The sequence below is a fragment of the Eleginops maclovinus genome, chromosome 9 (genome assembly GCF_036324505.1).
Source record: "Eleginops maclovinus isolate JMC-PN-2008 ecotype Puerto Natales chromosome 9, JC_Emac_rtc_rv5, whole genome shotgun sequence".
NCBI lineage: Eukaryota > Metazoa > Chordata > Actinopteri > Perciformes > Eleginopidae > Eleginops > Eleginops maclovinus.
Window position 1 is genome coordinate 23,907,786 of NC_086357.1, and position 24,367 is coordinate 23,932,152.

Consider the following 24,367-nt stretch of genomic DNA (forward strand, 5'->3'; position numbering starts at 1 on the left):
AAAAAACACGTTGTGCTATTTAATGCTGTTTTTCTCTAATATTCTTTTCCTACAAATGTCTTTCCAACTGAGTGCGCTACAATGTCCTTCCTGTTCTAAATCACTGCTAGCAATGAGAGGAGCACGTACAAAAGATTTCTCCTTTTGAAATCGGTTTAGCAAAGCTCATTTATCTCTTCTCTGTTCCTCTGTGAAGATCTACAACTTGTAGACATAAGTATACATGACACCAATGACAAAACAGTGATTAGATTATTAGTCAGTTCGGATTAAAGTTTCAAGAGTGTGCCAGAAATGTAAGGTCGCCAATTGTGCTCCTCTCACGTCTTCATAGTCAATGACACATCCATGAATGCTAATTCAAGCTCTCAAGGTTAATTTGGCGTGTTTAATTTGGGCCGTGACACACTATTATAACACAGCATGCATTTAAGAAGGACTGTATTAGTTTAGCTTCTCCCTGCAGGATTTGTTAAATCTGAATGAGAGGCAGCAAGTGTCTCTTCTCCTTCTCCATCCTTCCTTCTTCTTGCCCAGTCTCCTGCCAGGTTACTGTCACAGAGTGAGATCAGGTTACCCGTAGCCCTCCTTCAAGCACTGTATGGACATCTGATCCAGCCGCATGCAGGTGCACCGCACAATAAACTCTGTTGAGTCATGTAGCTAATAGATCCACACATGTCGGGGAAGGCCTCTCAAGTTTTAAGTGCTATCTTTTAATCCAAATGTCGTTTTCCCAAGCCTGAAGGGTGGAAAAGGGCAAACATTTGATAGGATGGCTGGATAGATTAAAAGGAGCAGCTGCAGACTCAAATCAGTGCCAATTTTACATTTATTGGCTAAGGCTAATTTCTGGTGCTGATATGACTTACACCCATTGCCAAGTACGTATGCTGCCTCATACACTGGTGAACAAAGTTGATTTAAGCACTTTTTGTTGTATTTTATCACTGGTTTGGAAATCATTCAGACTCAAAATTCAAACCGTCCCTGCGTGCAGTTTTCTGAAGGTTCCCTTGGTGTTTGTCATGTATTGTTCTTCATTGCCTTTAAGGTATATTTTTGGCCTGTGCTTGCATCTGGCTTTTCACTTTGCTCCGTGTTTGCTTGACCATCCTAGAGCACTGAAACAGACAATTCCTGACTTCCTGGAATGCTGAAACACTTGTTAAACACACAAACATACACACAATGTGCACTTAGGCAACTTTAAACGCTACCACAGAACCATTAAACATGCATGCTTGCACCACTGTTTCTTGGCAAAGGGGGAAACTGTTATGTGGGAGATAGAAGACAGAATTATTTAACCTTTGGCCGCTTCTTGTCACTTCCATTCTCATATCCTATTTATACCACCTGCAGAAAGTATGTGAATCATGTAGCAAAAGGGCAGAAAATGACGCATAAAAGTGTCGTTCTGTGAGTGTCGTACTGTCTTCCCACTCTCTCCAGTCTGCCTTTTCTTTTAAGAAGGAGTAATGTGAAACTTGTGGTGGTAGTGTACCCTTAAGTGTGACCCACATGATCACCCTCTCTTACGTGCCAGACGCCCTGTTCTGCCACTACAACAGGTGTCTCCGTATAGATAGCTTTACCAGAGAGAGAGAGAGAGAGAGATATATGGAGAGAGGGAGAGACGCACACGGTGTGAGTGGGCGTTAGAAGAGCAGCAGCCTCTCAGTAAACAGTTGTGGGATTGATCTCTGCGGAAGGATAATCTGGGTAATCCTATAACTGGCACCGATGGACTCCTCCTCTTTTATGCCACACTAACGCCACGCCCCTTTTCCACATTGGCCCGTCTGTTCTGTCCTGAAAAGCGTTTGACGTCTGTCCTGAAAAGCGTTTGACATCCCGGAGTACACACATCATTCCTTTTAGTTCGTCACCGAGCCAACACTCGAGTCTGAGTCCTGGTTCAGAGTGACTGGCGTCCTGCCAGTGCCACACTGAGGCATGTGGAACCCCATGGCATCACCCGTAGCTGGAGGGAGCCCCGGGAGGGAGATAAGTTTTGGACACTGTGAGTAGTTGAGTGAGTTGTCTTGCCTGTGTGTTTTGTGTGTTGGGACAGAACAGAGTGCATATGGTGGTGGATGATGTTGCCTTTCTGACTGTTGATCTGTGATTTTGCACAAATGCACTATGTGGTAATGCCTCTAATCCCTGTGCACTCTTTTGACAAGTTGGATTTATTTCTGCAGCCGGAGAAACAGAAAGATTTGTAAACTTCTTTGCCTTTTGGCTTTTCCATATGGATGAATCGTCATAGTGATCAATTTATTACATTGCTTGAAGGACTATATTTCGGTTGTATTTGCATCTTTAAGATACATATTTCGTGATCTTGTCGACCGCCAGCTGCTCTGTTCATACTCTCTCAAACTATTGATTCACGGTAACCGGCTGTGACAGGTACAAGGCTTTGCTGTTGCTTGTGACTCACTCGAGTTCTCAGATGTGGTCAGCGGGGATGCCACTCAACTTAAAAGGATGCTTCCAGCTCACATTGCCGTGTCCTTCACTATCAGTTAGTCTCTCAACACTTGTCCCCTCTCCACCCTGCTTTCTCTCGCTGTCTGTCCGCTGTCTGCCACCCTGCATGCATCCTTCCATCAACGCTCGCTCTGATAAGCTTTTTCTGCTTTTCCCCCATCCTGAGTGTATAGAGGTGCTGGAGGTGTTGATATGTGCTTACTTGCACACATACTGTAGTCGCCCTATTAACTGGCTCACTGTGTGTGTGTGTGTGTGTGTGTGTGTGTGTGTGTGTGTGTGTGTGTGTGTGTGTGTGTGTGTGTGTGTGTGTGTGTGTGTGTGTGTGTGTGTGTACGTGGAATCTTTCTGTCTTCAATGTCAACCTTGAACATGTTCATTTATGTTCGATTTCTCGTGGGTAACATTTCCAGCAAACAAACCTTTTCAGATGAATCATTTTTTCAGCCTCTCATCTATACCCTGGAGTCTGAAACACCCAGACTAATCCCCCCTGTAAATTTCTGTTCTGATCTCTCCGCTAAGAGCACAGCAGGGCATACAGCTGTGATTACAACCATAATACTCATAGTCATGCTGCTAAAATGTGGACAGAAAATTAAAGCAAGGGTAGACCTTTTGAGCTTCCATTGAATCTTTCAAAAATTGCTGTTGCGCCAAAGTTTGAAAATAATAAGATGGTAGAGGTTTTTCACCCATTTCACATTAGGTTTGTATATTGATTTTTTACCTTCCAGGCAGGATTTGATGTCTGTCTATGCAAGTATAATGTCAAACTTGGCTTTGCAAAGACTTAATACTGCTTGCTGGTAACGTTTGCTTAGAAAATACAACTGGAAGACAGAAAAAGAAGCAAGCAATGGTGCGTTTTCATGCATTTCAACCATATTTTGAGTCTCACCACATTGGGGCTGTAGAAGGTAATACATCAATTGAAAACAAGTTACCTAAAGGGTAAAACTGACCCTTAAGAGACTTTTTAGCCATGCTAATACCGATTCTATATAGATGGCAATGTTGGTGCGTGAGTCGATCGACCAACGCTTACTCTACTGTACATCTAGACAGAAATATCTCAACATCTTTAGATGGATTGCGATGACATATGATAAGTTCAGGTATCCTGATAACTTTGACCTTTTCTCTTGTGGCACCGTGCTCCAGGTCCACTAGTTTATTGGTTTATGAGCAGAGCTAATAAAATGTTGAATCTAAGGCACCGTCTGCTGCAAATCTTATCAGGGATTGAGATTGGCTTTGATTTCCTTATGCCCTATCACTTTCTTTTAAACTTTCATTCGTAACAACTATGCTCTTACAGCAAACATACCACTCGACTGTATTCTTTGGCGGCAGCCTTTGCAACAAATGAAATGTATAATATTGGTCGTTTTCAGGTTAAGGCAACCTACCAGGGACTTGCAACACCCCTACTTTCCTTTCCCTGATGTTAGCAACACGTTAGGAGTAGCATGAGATAAACAGTGCCAGTTAATCAGTTTGCCAGACCTTTATTTCTGAAACCATTACATCTCTTATGTAAAGCCGAAGCTGTTGATGTTTAAATCGCACGCTTCATGCACATCACGATTTACGAGTCTATTAAGTCCTCTCCAAGTGCAGCGCTGGTTTTTTAAAGTTGTTTCTAATATTTCCACTCCAAAGTGTATCTTTGTTCACATGCCACAAGTTAACTGTAGCTACTAAGCTGGTTGTGTAGTAGCTGACTATTTAGGATCTGGTCACAGCTCCAAAGGTCAGGTCACCCGGTCACAATCACTTGGTCACATCATGAAGTGAGTGTGTGTTTGTTTGTGTGCGTGTGCCTGTGTGTGTGTGTGTGTGTGTGTGCGTGTGTGTGTGTGTGTGTGTAAAACAGTGAAAGATCCTTCTATTTGATACTAAGGTCTGCAGTGGGCCTTCAGGCTACCTGTGTGTTTGTTTTACAGGACTGCTTGGTCAGCTTGTTCCGTCTCTCTGTTAGCTCTTGTTGTTTAAGCTCCAAACTTTTTTATCACTTGCAAAACAATCTTTATCTCGTCCCTGTCTCAGCCCTGGCCTCATAATCGATCCTCTGCCTGTGTCTGTGCAAAAAAGCCTGCAGTGTTTGTGGATGTGAGGACACGACAGCAACCACATGCATATTGAAAATACAGTTCAATTAAATTCAATTCAATGGGGCTTTAGTGGCATGGAAGTTAAAAGAAACAATGTTACCAAAGCATCAACATACAAAATAATAAGATATACAAACATTAAAATATATTTCAAATTAGAACATATTAATGATCTATATACAGTAATATAATAACACCTCAACACGCGTGTGTGTTCAGACTCACAAGAGAGTCCATAGCAATAATAAAAAATCAAATCAAAGAAGTGTGTGTGTGTGTGTGTGTGTGTGTGTGTGTGTGTGTGTGTGTGTGTGTGTGTGTGTGTGTGTGTGTGTGTGTGTGTGTGTGTGTGTGTGTGTGTGTGTGTGTGTGTGTGTGTCTGTCTGTGTCTGTCTGTGTCTGTCATTCACTGTCCCTCAGGCAGTAAGCAACAAGGTGTGCCTGGTCTCCTTCTCCTAGGAGTATGTACAGTATGATGTGTACTTTATGTTCATGAACTCTCCTGACATTTCCTTAGCGTGTTTAAGATTTGCTTCAGGGAGTCTACAGAGCAAGTGCATGGATAGAAAGAGGAAAGTGTGTGAGTTCACTAGAGAGTTCACAACGGGGCAGAATTTAGGGTCAGAGAAGTTCAGCAGCTCATGTGCTCGTGTTGTCACAGCCGTCTATCGCAGAAACATTTCTCTGTTTCGACAAGACAGGAATGCCGAACAGCATCTGTTTGTTTTTGAAATTAGGTTGATCTTATGTTATAGGCTGTATTTATTTTGGCTGCTAATGTCCAAAAAATGCAGTCAGGAATCTTTGCACTAAACAGTTTTAGTTTCACTCCAATAACCCTTTGTATCTCCTAAACCACAGCTGTGCAGAATAAGACCTGAGGCTTTTCCCAACTGATGATCTAATGTTCTCAGCCTGGCAGAGAGATTAGGCGTGTGTGTTGGTTGGATCATGTGAGCGTTGAGTAGAGATGCTGTTTGGGATCGGGACAATGCCCTCCCCCATCCTCCCGCCGTCTCCTCCATCCATCTATCCATCCATCCATCGATCGCTCCCTTCCCTCCTATCCCGCTCTGTCCCCTTCTTTTCGTCCCCTCCTCCTCGGCCTCCCACCTTCTTGACAGCTGGCCCGCTGAGCTGCAGATACTTACCCGCGGATAAGAGGATTTACTGACACAATTGATCAGACATCAACCTCATTTAGCACAGAAATGAATGTTTGAAGGGTGCCGATTTGGCGCTGGTGTGCGTGGAATACTGGTGGGTTTTTAATGTAAAAGACGACGGGTGTGTGTGCGTGCAAGGGTCCATGGTCCTGGCGCTCTTGAGCTAGATTGGCAGTAAAGAGATTTCTTAATTACGTGTCTGCTTTATCTAATTAGCTTTCCGTCTTAATACCTCTCTGGCACTTGGACACTGTTGGCACCAAATATGAGCACTGGAGCATGCACAAATACAGCAGACACACAAGAAAAGTATTAAACATATCGATGCACGCGCTGAGGATCCAGCTTATTAGGGACTAATCTGATGGATATGGAGGCTTGTTTTGTTGTTCAGGAGTCAATCACTTGCCCCTCCCACACACCAGTAAACAGTCCCAGCGCTGGTCTGCTCCCCAGACAGGAGATATTATTAGCTAGTGGGCCACGAGCTTATTGAATTACCACACAGTGAAGTGGTCCATCCAGCCACTACCCAGTAATTACCAAAGAGGGATTTAGAGGGTTCTGTGAAGTTTCTGTAAACCTGTTGATCATCACATCAGTGTGATACAGCGGTGGCTTTCTCTGTTCTCTGCTTCAAATGTTTTGAATACATCTAATTTCATCTACATAAAAATCATCTATAGCATCCAGCAGCTGTTTGATGGTGATGGTGATGGTGATGGTGATGGTGAAGGTTGATGTGGCATTGGTTCTTCTGCAGACAGGAAATCAGGTCTAAAGAGGGCTTAATATGCACATTTCATATTTGCTCATATTTGTATGTTGTGTCTCTCCTGGGACATGTCTCCGTGCTTTAATGTTCAAAAAACTCTTTATTTTTCTCGTACTGCCTGTCCTGCTGCACCTCTTTTCCCCCTCTGTCTGAAACCAGAGCCCAGTGTGCTCTGATTGGTTAACTGGCCAGCTCTGTTGTGATTGGCGAACCGTTTACCGATGTCCCGCCCCTAAGCCTCTCACGTACAAAAACAGCAGTAAAAACAAAACAATGTAAATTTTTGGACTGAAAATTATTTTTAGGTTATGTAAACAAAACATATTTGATTGTGTTGTTATCTTCATTAACGCATAAACCATTCAAGTTACAGTACATGTGAATGATGGAAAGATTATTAGCTCAAATAACGGCAGTTTTTATTAAAACGTAAGAATTTTAGCCTCTCAACACAAAAATCTAGTTCAAACAGTTGCCTTGAAACTTTCGAGTAGTCCTAACCTTTTCATTTTAACAGTGTAGTGTTACATAGTGATGTCACTGTGTTATGTAAGTAACGGGGGGGGGACTCTCTTTTTCGCCATTCACCCTCTATCGTTTTAAAGCTAAATTACAGTGTATATTTTGCCTTACCCTTTTGTCCAGTACTGTACAGTATGTGGTGCCATTTTGTCCTTGCTCCATGTGTGTCAGTTTACATGTATCAGTGTGTGCAGCACGGGGTATATATAGTTTATATCATATATCCAGATATAAATATAGTTTGTGCGCTGAACTCACCACCTCTTGTTTATTCGATATGTTATATTGATTTCAAATTTGGACTAAACACTTAACTGAATTAACCAAATCGCCTTAAACAGAATAATTTGACTAAACAATTATACCTAAAAGAAATTCAGGACCATATCAGATGTGAGTCAGCACAATGTAATATGCTGATGTAATTCTTTCTTTTAAGACTCTTTTCTGTATAGTTACTGCAACAGTTTATCATAAGTAGTGTAACATTCATTCAATTTATCACTCTCTGAAGGTCTGCTCTATGCCATTAGGCGCCAGTGCTTCACTTTGTAGGCTCTGTGTCGACCCGGTGGAGTCGTTTCTGAGAATGATCAGTGTCACTCTGTGGTCGACTGCAGATAGGAGCTTTTTTGAACTTGGTTCAGGAGTTTGGCAACAGGCGACCTTTGATTTGTGACGCCGGTGGTCAAAGGTGCCCTTCACTGCTCGGTCTGTTTGTTTGCTCTCAAATACATGTAGCAGGTTCAAACAGAGAGACTGAGAGAGACAGGAATGGAGCTAAATCTGTGTGAGTGCGTCTTGATCTTTTTAGGCAGTCTATGAACAGCATCCTTCTAAAGCTTTTAAACATGCCTTCCTCTGCTGTGTGACGTGTGATGTGCCTGTACATGTCAGAGGCGTCGTTGTGCCGAGCTGATTTACATAGAATAGAGAGGGAACAGCCGGTTGAGGCGGGTCATATGAGGATAGGCCCCTTTGAGCCGCTCTGGGCCGATTTATGCTTCCATGGCTGAACATGTTGGCCTCCTTCCACACACACATGCAAACACACACTCTTCTCTCAAAGCATGTTCAACATGCTGGCTATTCCTTCCCAGACATCCCACCAGCTGACTGTCCATGTGCTTCTGTGCTCTCCATAAGTCTCTCGGTCTGGACTAAATAATGTAGTCTTCTTTGGTTTTGTCTCAAACTTGCAAGCTATGATTAATAGCTTTAAAATATGGACTCATGACTGTTATTTTTATTATTGATTGATCTGTTTGGTCCTTTTTAATCGGCTGATATAAATAATTTCATGGAAGTTTGCCCTTTAAAAGTTCTGTGAGCTCATGGTACCAACAGTGCAAATGTTGAATTGACAATGCTATAAAACATCATGCAAAACAAACGCCATTTCTTACATTTGGAAAGCTGGAATAATAGATTTAATTGCTGTCATTAAATCAACTTATCTATTACTTATCTTTTTTATCTCAGTTATACATTTGGTAGTTACTAGCACCATAAAAATGAATGCATGTTTGGGAGCAAAACATCTTAATAACATCTGGACTTTATTGTGTGAGTGGGAATCTGCATGTTTAATTAGAAACAGTGCTTTTGGGCTCATCCTGATTTCAAGCTTTCGAGAAAAAATGTAGACACTACAACGTGCAGGAATACAAGCACTCTTTCTCGTTGAGTTAAAATAATGCTTGTCTATGACACCAATCTTTCTTGTCACTGTTGTAGATCTCTCCAACTGACAGCCTTCATCTTGTCATCTTCCCCGTCCGACCTGTTCAATCCCAATACTTTTTGGTCTCGATATCTGCGACGGCACGTTGGGAAACATTTTGGCAAGAGTGACGATACTTGTTACTATATCTCCTACTCAGCACTTCCAGAATAGAATAGATCTTTACGACCCCTGAAGAGAATTTGTCATGCACATAAAAGAGAGGGGTCAGCGCACAAAATCAGACACAGTACATGCTGTACTGTCCTCATCCATTACATAAGCTCGTTATTTAGGTGAATCCGCTCTCCAAAAAGCTGAGGATAAACTCACGCTATTGTAGAATTTAAATCTAGGCAGTAGCCTTCAGTTTGAAGAGTTTGGTGCGTTTACATTGTATTTTACTACAGCATTGTGTTTCCAGTGAGCTCTGTGGGAGAGAGACGGAGGCCCAGATACATATTTGACTGCCAGGGTTCACTCATGGAGAGTTGGAGAAAGGGGGCGACTGAGAGGGGGGATGTAGGCTATAGTCTCAGTACTAAACAGGAAGTTACACAACATCTGCTCCTTGGCATGGTGGAGAGGGAGTGAATGGCCAGCTGTGTGTTATACAGTGTGTCGCCATGTAAAAAAAGTGTTGCATCCAGGCAGACAATGTGACATTCCTCTCTGTTTCCCAATTCCCCGCAATGTGAAAGCATCTTGCATTGCTCAAACTTTCCATTTCCCTAAAATAGAATTGATGCTTCTCCTATCGAGTGCAGACGACACTAATGGGCGCTGCTAATCACTGGCTGAGGTTATGCATCACAGCAGCATTTCAAAACTATTGCCACGTCGTTTTCTATTTGACTTGCAGAAAGGCCCGCTAACTGAAGGTACAAACAGTCCAAACGCTATGTTGTGGACACAAGCAATTATTTCTCAGACGCAGAGACATCTATGTAAACAAACTGTAAGAGATGATCCTGGGACAGCTACCGCCTCAGGGCGAGTACATCTTTAGAGTTTATCATGTCACAGTGACACATGACGACCCTATTTGTGTCTTTATTATGAAACAACTGTCTCTAAAGGATTATAAAAGCAGGAATGACACCATGTACATGTGGAATTCCTACAAAGAAAACAAAAAGACTATAATAACAGGCATTTTTCACACTGTATGAACTCTCCCTGGTATGTATCTACAAGTTCAAACTTAGACACGTGGGAACGTACATTTAAACTCGACGTCAAAACTAGTGAAACTAGTTCCTCAGCACATGACTGCATCACCAGGAGTTAGAGAGCCGGGTAACAGCATACTTATACAAATATGGATGTTTTACGATGAACAAAAATGATAGAGCTGGGGTTAAAAGTAAGAAGTGGATCTTTCATTAGAGGTTGCATTACGTTTATCATCACAAAATCAGCTCTCTTATCTTACCTCCCATGCTGCAATTCATTGCATGGGAGGTAAGATAAGAGAGCTGGAACATTGTAAATAAAACCTTCTTATCGTGTTATTTACACTTGTATCTCTGTTGGCTCTTAAGCGAGTCAAAACGAGCTCCCTTCATTGGACTGTAAGTGGCAACAGGGACTCTTTGCTAATATGAAATGGATTTTCAATTGGAATGGACTGCATTAATGTTAGAAAGATAATTACTCACAAAATGAACGGCCATACAAGGTCTTTTTTGCAGAGGTATACTTTTATATCAATCAAGATGATAAATGTAGTGTTTTTAACGGTGAGATCAGTTTTTATGGTTGAATAAGAAGGAAAATGGCTTTAGTTTGCATGTTAACGTAAATACAGGTGCTGTTAATCGCGTGCCATGCTACCTACACACACAAAATAATGTGACATTTAACTTAGAACATCATCAATGGGCCTAGTATCACACTGTGTATCCGTGTGTGTGTGTGTGTGTAAAGGTGTGTGTGTGGCTGGTGCACTGACACAGAAGCGTTGAAATTTTCTGAGCATTCGCATTTGTCCAAATGTTCAAATGGTGGCGTGTCACTCTTCATCAGTAACATTTTGCTCAAAGAAATGGCAGTTTTATTCATATCTTTGGCTCACCGTCATTAGCCCAAAGATATACTGCTTTTTTTTTTTTTTGCATCAGTCTTCATCACAACACGAGCATATACAGCCTGTGGCGCGCGTGTGTGTGTGTGTGTGTGTGTGTGTGTGTGTGTGGCGCGTGTGTGTGTGTGTGTACCGTACATTGTGTTCCTTTGGCTGCAAAATGTACGTTGGTATTTTTTGATGGTGACTGGATGTCCTCAGAACTATAGCACATGCATGAAGTTGCACACCATGGCGGCCTGTTACTCAGTTGACTGACAGCTTTCCTAAGTAGGTCATCCATGTAAATGCCAGCCTGTCAGTTTACATCAATGGATGCAACGCAAAGTCAGCACCCTCTGACCAAAATCCAGACGGGCTTCACTCTTATGTAGCCACATTTACACCTCACTGACTGACAAATGGTGCAGTTAATCTACAATATATCTTCAGATTCTCAGGTATGTCAAGACAAATGGTCCCTAACATGGGGACGTGTCTCTGTACCAGTCATTTAAAATGAATGCTACATGTCTCGTGGATGTATAAATAAGGTTTCTGATAGTTAACACTTTTGTAAATTTAAACTTCATAAGGTGGTTATATGTCATGCCCGGGCCGTATTTCATCCACCTTGCTGAACTGCTGCAGCGCTGCCACTGCCGCTCCTTTCTTTCTATATTAAGACTCCTTTCATAATGTCCATCAGTTTGTTATAAATAAAACTCTATGTTCATTTCAGACAGAAGAAGGTTGAGAAGCCTGTGCTCACTTGAAGATAATAAGCTCCATAGGACTATAACATTCACACTGTGTGTTTTACATTTATATTTAATTTAATATTCCATTCAGTGCACTCTTATGTATATAATATCCTGCTTTATACTGTGTTTACTTCAATAGTTTGTATAGATTCTTTATCTTCATAGTCAACTGTATATATATTTGAGATGTTTATATTTTAGAATTGTTTATTTCTAATTATGTGCAATGCCTTGTTTTGTTTTATGCTGCTGCAAAACACATTTTTCCCAGTTTGGAATTAATAAAGTACTTCTTATCTTATAACTCACAATAAAAGACAGTACTCTTTACTGTCATAATAATATATACTAATATTCAAGTGTTGGGATTCCGTCCACCGAAAAGTCTTGATGGCTTTTATTTTGAAAGTTAAAAATAGAAGTGAAGACATTGAAACTGTAGAAATGTTGCTGGTGGTGTCAGTATACCACCAATAAATCATTTTCACTCTCCACTGTTGCTGTAAACGGGACAAAAAAGCATGCGGGACAAATCCATGTCACCTGAGATCTGAAAAAATGGATGAGCTGCAGCCGAGCCGAAAAATGAGTCGAGATAAATACGTTGGTTTTATGTGTACGGATAATTGCACCTTTAAGTCAAATGACTTGTAATCATTTCTGCTTTCCATTATATCTAGGTGTGTGTAATGAACTCTTATCAGCTTTTAACAAATTCTCCCTTCTCTTCCAGACTCTTCGGGGCCGATGACCCACACTCACCCTCCTCCAATGGGAGGCATGGTGGGCCACCCGTCGGTCATCAGCTCCTCGAGGCCCTTACCGTCCCCGATGTCAATGAACGGCCTGGCCTCGCCCTACCCCGTCATCACATCTTCAATGGGCTCGCCCTCTATATCGTTGCCCTCCACGCCCAACATGAACTTCGGACCACTCGGCAGTCCACAGGTGAGGAAACGTGAGGGGGTGTTTGATGGTCATCAGATAGAGATGGACACTATTTTTTATGTGTGATTTTAACTTAAAATAAAATGTTGTAATTCAGCCTCTCAATTTAACCGCTGCTACTTTTCAAAGTAAGGTCATTGGTTATTTAAAACAACATTCAAAAAGACATTTAAAAACCTCCAGAAAGATGCTTTAAAGTCATTCCTAAACAGCAACTTTCTACTTTAAACCGGGGTTCACATTCCTTTAAATTACACCTTTCTCCAAGCTTCCTCTGTGTCCAGCTATCATGCTCTTTGGTCGATCATGTGCTTCTCATTCTCGAGATCTCCAACTGCGGACAGGAGGTTGAAGGTTAGGCATATCCAATGTGTTCGGCTGGCATACCTTGGCTTTGCTCGCTCTCCCCTACCCTTCTGCTGACCTTTAAACTTCTCGCCCTGAAGGTCATCCCTGAGTCCTGTGTTACTGCTGTCATGCGAGGGGACTTAAGACGCAGTCCGTCTATTAGCCCTTTAATGGATTACTGAGAGAAAGGGGAAGGAGAATAGGAGCAGCGACCATTTTCCGCACTCTCTTCACTTGTCAATTTTCCTCTAAGTCTCCTTTTATGGTTCCTCGTTGGTTATGAAACTTTAGTTCTTCATGAACAGTGCCTTTCACTGTGAGGCTGCATCCCTCAGATTGGATGAATACTACACAGAGACGCCCATAAGACTGCCCTTTTACTGTCTGGCACAAAGACTTGGAGGGAGAAGGCTAATGGAGCAGCTTTCTTTAAGTGGTCTTTTGAATGATCTACAAGCTCCTCAGTGCTTTGATGATCAGCCGCACATACAGAAACACACATCGAGTGCTTCAGCTGCTGGATCAGGGCCAGTGCTGCAGGGCACAGGAGACAATGATATACATTAGTTCAATCGCAGTATGGACCTTTGCCTTTAGGGGCGGCCATGGTTGATAGGACTGTGTAACCATCGTTTCAACAGCCAGCGACCAGGCTCCCATCAGGTCATGGTGTCATGAAACATGTTGTAGTTCATGGGTGAAATGAAGTTCAGGAGCTGGACTGACAGGAGCAAATTCAATATTTGAGTTGTACATTCATGCTGGTCGTATTTATGTTTGCCGCTATCATCTTGTTCATTGATTAGTCGCAAGTATTTTGCTTTAAGTTCATTATAGTAAATGCTGATTAGGGGATATAGAATAATGACTTCAGCTGCGTTACGATTGGCTCCCTATAAGCTCTCCTTCACTCTCTAACATGTCTCACAATCCCTCTGAAAATGAAAGCTATATTTATGGCACAAAGCCGCAGAAAACTAAATGTAGTCTACAGTCTTTCCAAATACCTCACAATTCAACTTGCAAATGTGTGCCATCACCCTGCATGTATTTCAAATTGTATTTATAAAGCTTAGTGGCTGTGTCAGCTAGGGAGAGACTGCCTGCATGGCTCAAGAGGAGAGGGGGAGTCCCCATGCTGCTGCCAGAAAAGCTGTTGAATATTAGAAGCATTAGGATTGGATTACAATATAATATATCTGTAGATATTTGTTGCTTTTTCCCTGATGGTCTGAATAAGTTGCTAAATTTAGGCTCTGAGGGAACAAAAATGGATCTGGTCCTTCTGGTCTCATATCGCCACTTAATGCATAATCCTTATTTTCTGAACTTATAAATGGCTGTCATAGCTCCATACAATTGAGTAGTGTGTTGTATTTCTTAACTGATAATATAAACACTTGTTTGTCCAATTCTTTGTTTGCAAACTTTCTCACAACACAAAATATTAAAGAGGCCCTTTTTTGCTTTTTTTATATATGTTTTTGTGCATGTAAATGGTCTGCAAAGGCTAAAATCCTAAAGTACCCTCCAGAAGGAGTTTCTCTCCCACACATTCACACTAAAATGAGGCCAATTTAACTTACGTTTAACTGATTTGTATTGAAATATATGTGATGATAGCCTTCCCCACTCATGTTCTTTGACTCTCACACACTGTAGGGGCCGGGGGAGGGAATTTTCCAGATGATTTTCTTTGTTTTATTCATCCATCTTCTACCGCTAATCCGAGTCCGGAGGTAGCAGTTCCAGTAGAGGGCCCCAAACTTCCCTTTCCCCGGCCACATCCACCAGCTCTGACTGGGGGATTCAAAGGCGCCTCGTCCTGGGTCTGCCCCTCGGTCTCCCCTCAGCTGGACGTGGCTGAAATTTAAAGGAAATATTTGATCCTTACTTGATTAATCATTTAGTCCATAAAATGAATGGAAAAGCACAAATTGCCTTTTTTTTGTCTGGCGAGCAATCCAAGATGTTTAGTCAAATATCAGATAAAAGTGGAGACGCTTGTCTGGCCCATTAAAGGCCCAAGTAAACCTTTCATGTACGACGCAATGCTGTCTTCATAGCATGTGTTGTATAAAGAATGTATGATGCATCAATAATCCATATTCACTGCTTGTAGCACTTTTCTATATTAGTATGTCCGTCTGAACATCTGTTTGAATGCATCACTATTTTTATTAGTGATAATCTTGTTGAAAGGTGCATTGAAGGGGACTATCTGCTCAGTATTGACTCACAACAACACCGGGTACTAAATGCTAATTTAAGTGTGACTTCCTGCCTTTGGGGCATCTCCAGCAGAAGACGGTGGTGGCGCTTAACGGAACAGTTATGCTCAAGGAGAACTGAGAGACAGAAAATTCCCAAGTATGATATCTGCTGTAAGGTCACAAGCCCTAGTTCAGCCTGCCATTAGAGCAGACTCAGAAGAGAGTGCACATTGTAAATAAGTGATAGGAATCGCCCGAGGTGACTGCAGGAAAGATGCCCTATATGCTACGCTGCATCGAATATATAGAACACGAGGGCATGTGTAGGTCGGGCTTGATGTTTCCGCTTGCTGTGCAGATGTTTGCAACTTAACTAACAAAAATGTGAGGCAGAAATACGCATCCGGTCTGGCGTTCATTAGCAGGAAAGGGTCAAAGAACGCGAGGATGATAAGAGGGAGAGAGAGATAGCTATGTAGAAGTCAAAGAATCATGGACTTGTTGCTCGGTCGCAAACACGTTTCCCTCCTTTATTTAAGAGGTTTTACTGAAAAGTCCCATATGAAATGATTTAGTGGCATCAGAATTACTTTATTTAAGGTTTGAATTTCGGTTTCCCCGTTATAAGAAGAAGCTGATGATTAATAAAGACAGAGATTTGGACTGGTGAAACGAACGTGTCTGTTGTTTTTTCATGATTTTCCCCAATTTCCCCATTCTCAGATGACGACTCTACAGAGATAGAAGATAGATAGAGTCGGAGGATGAAACCCTCTTTATTTGTCACATACATGCACACAGCAGAGCACACACAGTGAAATTGGTCCTCTGCATTTAACCCATCCTAGTACTAGGAGCAGTGGGCAGCTATTGTGCAGCGCCCGTGGAGCATTGGGGAGGGGGGATTGGAGGTGTCCGGTACCTTGCTCAAGGGCACCACAGCAGGGCTTAGGAGGTGAACTGGGACCTCTCCAAGTAGCAGTCCACTTTCCATATTTCAAGTCTGTTCGGGGACTTGAACCGGCGACCCTACTATTCCCAGTCCAAGCCCCTAATGACTGAGCCACTACTGGACTAGATTAGTGCCCTCTGCTGTTTGTGTCTGAGAACTGCACTCTCTGCACATGACTGCTTTAATGCACCTCTCCCTGTCCACAAACACTTAAGAAAAACCTGTATGACAAGGCTCTAACAGAACCCTCTGCCCCACCCATTGAGCCAGCATTTCATATCACTTTCACAATAAAGTGTGTGGGTGGGAAGAAGGAGAAATAACATGAGTGAGCGGAAGACAGAATTAGAAAATAGAGGAAGGTGACGAGTGTCATGAGACAGCTTGACACTTTTCACTCTTACTTCCTCTCTGCTTCCTTCTCGCCTTTGTTTCTGACCACTTCAGCTGAAACTCTTTTCTCTCTTCTTGTCATCCCCAGATGAACTCTATGAACAATGTTAGCAGCTCTGAGGACATCAAGCCTCCACCAGGCCTACAGAACCTGGGAAACATCAACTACCAGTGCACGAGCCCCGGGGGAATGTCAAAGCACATCTGCTCCATATGTGGTGACCGTTCCTCAGGTAATGTCAGAGGGGTAGGAGGAGGGGGGAGAGAGAGGGACGGGCAAACACATATACACTCCCCACAAACCACACACATCTCCATGCAGATAACTGAAGGACAGATGGCTAAAACCAATACATGTCAAGGTTACTTTTGAGGCATTTTGTCAGGTTTATGAGTGCAGTGCTGATTTGCTCTTTGGTCATTTTGATCGTAAAACTCTGAAAGGTATTGCAACATTTCGGAAAGAAGCGTCGATTCGTTTCCTAGTGTTAACTGTTTTTATGTGAGTTTGATTTGGATTTATATGTTATATCTTTGTAAAGCGTCTCTGAGCACCTTGAGATAAAGACAATTCATTATTTTTATTAAGCAAAAATGGACTCACTTTTTTCTACAACATCAACAAGAGTATTGTGTTTGATTTACAACTGTTGAGACGCTAACTAATCCCCCAACACACACACACACACACACACACACACACACACACACACACATACACACCTGACTTAGTGTTTCAAAGTAAGCGCAAAAAAGATTGCTCCTTTGATAAAACAGTTTAAATATCCTATTGGTCTTACATTTCTACGATGAAATAAAGACCACTGCTGCAAACACACATCGTAAACAGTCAATACTATCAGCACTAAAGAAGTTGCTACTCGTAACATTTTTGAATCACTAAAAAGCAGTTTTCAAGCCTCTCCTATTGAAAAACAGCTCCCACAGGTCGAAAGATTACCATCTGGGTTCAGACATCATTAAAGCAGTACTTAAGGCGGTAAATTACATTCATCTGGCTCAGGTAAAACCACACTTTTGCTGCTGCTTGTTGTTAGTGCCGCCTTTGGCTGTGAGTGGCTTAGATTATCCAGCAGAGTCCTCAATCGGTTTGGATCAGATCTCAAAGGCAGGGGTTTTGTTGTTGCCATTGGTGATCATACAGCTGAGCGGATCACCTTGACCTGTGGAGTTCCCCTGGGGGGTGACTCTTTGGAGTTGACTTGCATGTAAAAAAAAGGCGAGCAGACATTATTAAATGCTAAAATAAAACAGAATATATAAACAGTAGATAAAGATGTAAAAGCATTGCAGGAGCCAGTCATTTTCACAAATTGTAAATAAGTCGTAATAACAAAATAAAGTGATTATTAGAAACAGTTTGAACTGTCTTCTGTCTTCAAGGGACCTGTTTATTTATTTTAACTTATTGGTTTTATTCTGCTTATCATTGCTTTCCTTTTGTTTGTTTTTGCTGTTGCTTAAATCTTTGTTGCTCTGTGTTAATGCATTTACAAAGGGTTTATTTTTGTGGAGTGTAGGGTAAACATGCTTTCAATTGGGACTCCAAAAAAGTACCGAAACACAGGTCATCTTTGCTTATATTCAATCTGAGACTCAAGGCATATTCCCGTGTGAAAGCAGTACTGATGTTTTGGACTTCTACCACAGGAAAGCACTACGGCGTGTACAGCTGTGAGGGGTGTAAAGGCTTCTTCAAGAGGACGGTCCGTAAAGACCTCACCTACACATGTCGAGATATGAAGGAGTGCCTGATTGACAAGCGCCAGCGAAACCGCTGCCAGTACTGTCGCTACCAGAAGTGCCTGGCCATGGGCATGAAGAGAGAAGGTGTGTGTGCAGGTGTGCTATGCTTAAGGTTTCGGTCTGGGCATGAGCTCTAAGCTTGTGTTCGTGATCTTCTTTTCAATCATTACAACTGCATGTGGAGAGGATAGGAAATGTTCAGCTCTGCAGGAATTCACGTTCAACTCTAGTCAAGATCCCAAAGAATCCAATATTAAGTTGGGCTTTGTGGAAATATGAGTAACATTTTTTTTTGGGGTAGTCATATCTAATTGTGTTAATTTGCTTTGTCCTATGTGAGAAAATCTTTCGGGTTTGGCTGTTGGGTTTCTATAAAATAGAAAATGCTACTTCATACCCTCATTTTCAGCTTTTAGAGACTGTGATGGGAATTTTCCGACATTGTTAAATCCAATTAGTTGATCAAATAATGATTGGGTTCAAGGGATTACGACTCTTCCTTCTTTGAGGATGTAGCTTTACTCGTCTTATAGTTGATCTGTTCAGTCTCTTTATATTATCCACTGCAGGGTTAACATTATCTAGTCAGGGACAATAAGCATGGGGTGTTTGATCTGAAATATACATGTGTTTTTGCGTGTGTGTATGTGCAGCGGTGCAGGAAGAGAGGCAGCGGGGGAGGGAGCGGGGGGAGAGCGAGGTGGAGTCCACCAGCAGCTTTAACGAGGAAATGCCTGTGGACAAGATCCTGGATGCTGAGGTGGCTGTGGAGCCCAAAACAGAGGCGTACAGCGAAGGCAGCCCCAGCAACTCGGTGAGAATCACAGCTTGGTTTGGTCAAACCGATGAATTATTTATCTGTTTTCATCATGAGGCGGAGGTTATACATGACAGAGGGAGGAATCAATGTAAGGGTTATAATGTTCGCCTCAAAGAATATGTACACAGCGTGAAGACTAATGCTGTTGTGGGAGGTCCATGTACTTGCTAGGTTGACGACATGCTTTAATTAGTAAGTTGCTCAAAGATGAAGAACACAACCTGATATGTTATTCTTACTCAAGCGATTCTCTGGTGGTACTCCATAATTTAATCAAGCTACTGTTAAGCCTGTTTGTTGCTTTTTAGATATGCAGACAAAACCATGTAAAGGTCAGAGTTCAATTATCAGTGAAGTGGATGCAGAGTTAATCATTTATTGGCTAGCTCAGTGCAATCTAATGCAATCCATCTAACAAACAGCTGAGCAATAAATCCACTCAAAAGGATGACACAGAAAAGAAGTGATTGATGCTTAGGTTAGATTGCATTATACTGTAAGGTGGTCCTAATCTTTTTGCCCCTGTGTGTGTGTAAACGTCAAGAATGTAGTAAAACGTTAAAAGGAAATGGTGATGCAGAAATAGCCACAGCTGCACCTGCTCACTCACTGCTGTCAGACAAGTTTAGATGTAACTCTGATGTCGCTCACCACCAAAGTTGTTCACTGTTTTGTTTCTAATTCTTCCTCCTTGCTCCTCTGCAGACCAACGACCCCGTCACCAATATCTGCCAAGCAGCGGACAAGCAGCTGTTCACCTTGGTGGAGTGGGCCAAAACGGATCCCGCACTTCTCAGATCTCCCCCTCGATGACCAGGTCATCCTACTACGAGCAGGTACACACACACACACACACACACACACACACACACACACACACACACACACACACACACACACACACACACACACACACACACTCTCCCATGTATGCATCATACACACAGTATATTCACAGACCTATATTTGCAAGGGAGGATTCAAAGTAATCCGTTCTTGCTTTTTCTTTTTGATTAGCATTTCTTTGTCTCTGTATTCTCTTGCTTAACTGTGTTGTATTTTCTTATATAACACATATGTACAGTATGTGTTAAACTTGCATCTTCATGACTTTCAAGGTAGGGGATGGATGGGAAAAGGGGAAGAAAAGCTTGTTAAAAAAGGAAAATGGAAATAAAACCATTGTTTAATTTACATCATTGTGCTGCTGGTGCTGTCGCATTTCCTTCGCGATTGTTATTCTTCCCCAGGCAGGCAGTTTATTTGACTATTTTACATTAAACCAATACAGTTTGCCATGTAGTTTAATGGAGCAGAGAAACCAAATATAACTGGACTATTTGCCAAGTCCCAGCAGTGCTGACCTCTGCTGGTGAGACATGTCATACACAGGCCTGAAGGGGGATGGAAAGAAGCCAAACATCAGACCTATTAAGAGTCTTTAATATCTGATGAATCGTAACAAGTTAAGAAGTACTTGAAGGCATGAATAATAGGATGTTTATTTTTCTGCGTCCAGGCTGGAACGAGCTCTTAATCGCTTCATTCTCGCATCGCTCAGTCACGGTAAAAGACGGCATCCTGTTGGCGACGGGCCTCCACGTCCACAGAAACAGCGCCCACAGTGCAGGAGTGGGCTCCATCTTTGATAGGTAGGTAGCATTCAAAGACAATGCAAGAGTTGCGGTCATTTTAAAGTCTTTGTTTACACATCTAAACCCTTAGCCTCCTCCTGTTGGTCACAGAGCAGTCATATTTGCTATTTCAAAAGACAAATATTGTTTTTTATCATTTGCTTTCATAGCTAAAAAAGTCTAGTGATGTTGCCAGTCACATGCAGTGAAATGAAAAGGGTTATTATTAATCAACAACCCTATCAAACCACTTCAACTATTTTAAGGTCAGAGTCTTGAAAACGTTTAACAAATTCCTGTGTTGGCTTCTTTCGTCTTAGTTGCTTTTATACATGGAATTGTGTGGAGAAATGGGAGTGGTGTCTGTATTAGGGTTTTATTGGTAATTAACATTCATTTTTTAATAGTCTTATGTTATTCATTTCATCTCCTGCAGAGTCCTGACAGAGTTAGTGTCCAAAATGAAAGACATGCAGATGGATAAGACAGAGCTCGGCTGCCTGCGAGCCATCGTCCTCTTCAACCCAGGTCAGCCTCCATCACTGTTCCCTTTTAAACAATGTGCCAAACAGCAATGAAAAGCTTATACTCTGGATAAGTTAAATGTCATGACCCCGCACTTTGCCTGACTGTGTTTTGTTTATTTCAGATGCAAAAGGTCTTTCGAACCCCCCAGAGGTTGAGGGGCTGAGGGAAAAGGTTTACGCCTCATTGGAGTCGTACACGAAACAGAAATACCCCGACCAGCCTGGCAGGTAGGAAACACATCACATTAAAGAACCAGTCAATATCAGACACTGTTGTTTAAAAAGAGCAGTGAATGTCTCAATGTAGATGCAGATAGCAACCCTGCACAACTCTTAAACACTTGCAACAGCATTAGCTTAACATAGAGGCTAGTAGTGCTTATGAGAGATGGATGCATTGATTATTGCATTTGCCACGGTTGGGAGCTAAGCAAGTTCTACAGATCATGTGAAATAAGAGCTACCATGTCAATTTGCTTGAGCTAAAAGACAAAAAACGAAGTAGAAATGAATCAAATTAAACCCGACTGGAGTAACTAATTCATTGAGTAGGTGTTTAAATGATGTAATGAATCAACACTGCATTAACATTAGGTTCTTGGATTCAAAATGTCACCGTTAAAAATGAAAGCATTTGGAAATAATACCTAAACATCATTGGTAAAAAATACTCTGTTACTGATAAACTACAGATACTTTCAAATGTATGTAGAATTAATGAAATAGACTCATATTTTCTGCCTTCACGAAACGGTTTTCATAAGACTTGATTTGAAACTATAAACGATAGTGTTAAGACTAAGACGAAAAAGTGTTTGGTTTTTGTCTCAATAATTCTCACTTTCTTCTTTTTTTCTTCTTCTTCCTCCTCCTCCTCCTCCTCCTCCTCCTCCTCCTCTCCTTTTTATTTATCAGGTTTGCTAAGCTCTTGCTCCGCCTGCCCGCGCTGCGCTCCATCGGCCTGAAGTGTCTGGAGCACCTGTTCTTCTTCAAGCTGATCGGAGACACACCCATCGACACCTTCCTGATGGAGATGCTGGAGGCGCCACATCAGATCACATGACACCAGCCCCCCCTTCCCCCTGTATATACTCCCACATTGTCAGCGATATGAAGACAGAATATAAAAAAGACTTGATTCAAATTGTAAAACAGCATATTTTGTACCAAGCAGAACATTGTAATTAAGACATTTTTTAAAGTATTTTGAGGTTGTGGGGAGGGGGAGTCTTGAGATGGAGGATCGAGTACAGTCAAAATGAATTCTAATAGAATTGTTAACAGATCTCTTTTTGTAAATATATAATTTCAGGTGACGTTTTAAAAGCAACCCAATGCAATTTGAAAATAAGAATCATATTTTATTCAAAGAAGAATTGTATAAAAAAAAACTGAAACCATCCAACATTTCTGTAAACACATTTGAAAATAAAGTTATTTAAAAATGTGTCTGAAATGCGTTGTTTGTCTGATCCTTCTTTATTATTTAATATATTATACAGCTGCATCACACGTCAAGCTAGATGGATTGAAAAAGAGCATATAGTTTTCGTATTGATTGGTATTTTTAATTTGATCTTTTCAGAAATCCTTTATTTGTCCCGCAACCGGGAAATGTACATGATTACAACTATTTGCATTTGTTATTCAATAAGTAAAAGAATCCAAAACAAAATAGCAGATATCTACACCATGGTAATACACGTGAATTTCAGGAGGGTGTATTCCTGGTATTCCTTGACTTCTTGATAAACTGCCTTTAAAATCCAAATACATTTTTACTTTTGATCTTCGATTGTCTAAAACTGCATATTTGTTATGTGTCTGTGATAACACACAATGAGGTTTTTCTATTTAAGGATATAGATTATTGAAGCATATAGCTTAATCATTGGTGGAGAAAAAAAGTTAAACAGTTCAGAATCTAAAGAAGAACAAGCATAACAATAATATATTGATAGATCATCAATTTTCTCTAATTCAATTGATCTCCCGAGGTATGTATATCATTTCACAGACACAAGTACGGTGGCCGAACGGTACAAACGCGCTTCAACGTCCCAAATAATTGATGCATGCAGAGCGTTTGTTGATATTCGGGGTAGCGCATTTGTACCGACCGGCCACCGTACAAAAGCCTCCCAAACATATGTTCTATTTTCAACAACTGTTCCTTCGATTTGTGTTTCTAATCTTGTCCACTAGATGGCGTCCACATATCTTCTTCAGCGTCGTTGAGTCTCCTGTTCCTTCCTCATGATGTGTGTCGTGTTCAAGAAACTCAGACGTCTCATCCCCATCACACAGATCTGTGATGGTGTAAAAACGAGTAATGGTGTTACATACCGTCGAAGTGCAAATCTAAAAGAATCAAGCTAAATAATGTGGAATAATGTAGAGCTGGACATGGCTTCAATTCACTTCTCCGAGATCTATCAGAGAGAATGTACACACATGTTTGGTTAGTGTTCAGACATTGTTTCATAAAAGTGTGTTTAGAAAAATATATATATTATTTGAACAGAAATCACATTATTTGAAAGACATATTCTCAAAATATCAATAGTGCTTTAGTATGTATTTGTATACTATTTGTGTTGCCACGTATTTTGTATGCACCACAAATACCAAAGCAAATTCCACTTGGTAATAAAACTGATTCTGATTCTGATTTCTATCTGCCTGGAAAATAATTGATCAGTCAAGTATTTTAGGTTGTCTTTAAAACACACAGACCTATCTAAAGGTTTGAAAAAAGCAATTCTTGTTTCATAACAGGAATTTATAATCTAAATAAAATATATAATGTAAAGTTGAAAAATCAGATACTGAGATGTCTGTCTGTCTGTCTGTCTGTCTGTCTGTCTGTCTGTCTGTCTGTCTGTCTGTCTGTCTGTCTGTCTGTCTGTCTGTCTGCCTGTCTGTCTGTCTGTCTGTCTGTCTGTCTTATATCTCTCAAAATGATGACCTTTCAACCTGCACTTTACTTCCCGAGCACTTTATGCATTATTGCTTTGTAATGAAAAAAACTCTCTGGTAACTTTGAGCCTCCTCCACTGTGGGGGTAGAGAGAGAGAGTAAGAGAGGGAGGGGGAGAGAGGTAACCGGCACCTGCACATGGATGAAGTCTATCT

The 24,367-nt window shown here is 41.4% G+C and overlaps 1 protein-coding gene across 1 annotated transcript; it reads left to right on the plus strand.

Annotated features, from left to right (window-relative positions):
• The first annotated feature begins 1,685 nt into the window (after positions 1 to 1,685).
• Positions 1,686 to 22,689, plus strand: rxrgb (retinoid X receptor, gamma b). The gene is given in 11 exon segments (XM_063892015.1): positions 1,686 to 2,026; positions 12,365 to 12,579; positions 16,574 to 16,718; positions 18,157 to 18,336; positions 18,906 to 19,066; positions 19,778 to 19,846; positions 19,848 to 19,908; positions 20,592 to 20,724; positions 21,143 to 21,234; positions 21,356 to 21,461; positions 22,149 to 22,689. Coding segments are annotated over 11 exon segments (1,377 nt in total). The 5' UTR covers positions 1,686 to 1,959; the 3' UTR covers positions 22,297 to 22,689.
• The last annotated feature ends 1,678 nt before the right edge of the window (positions 22,690 to 24,367 follow it).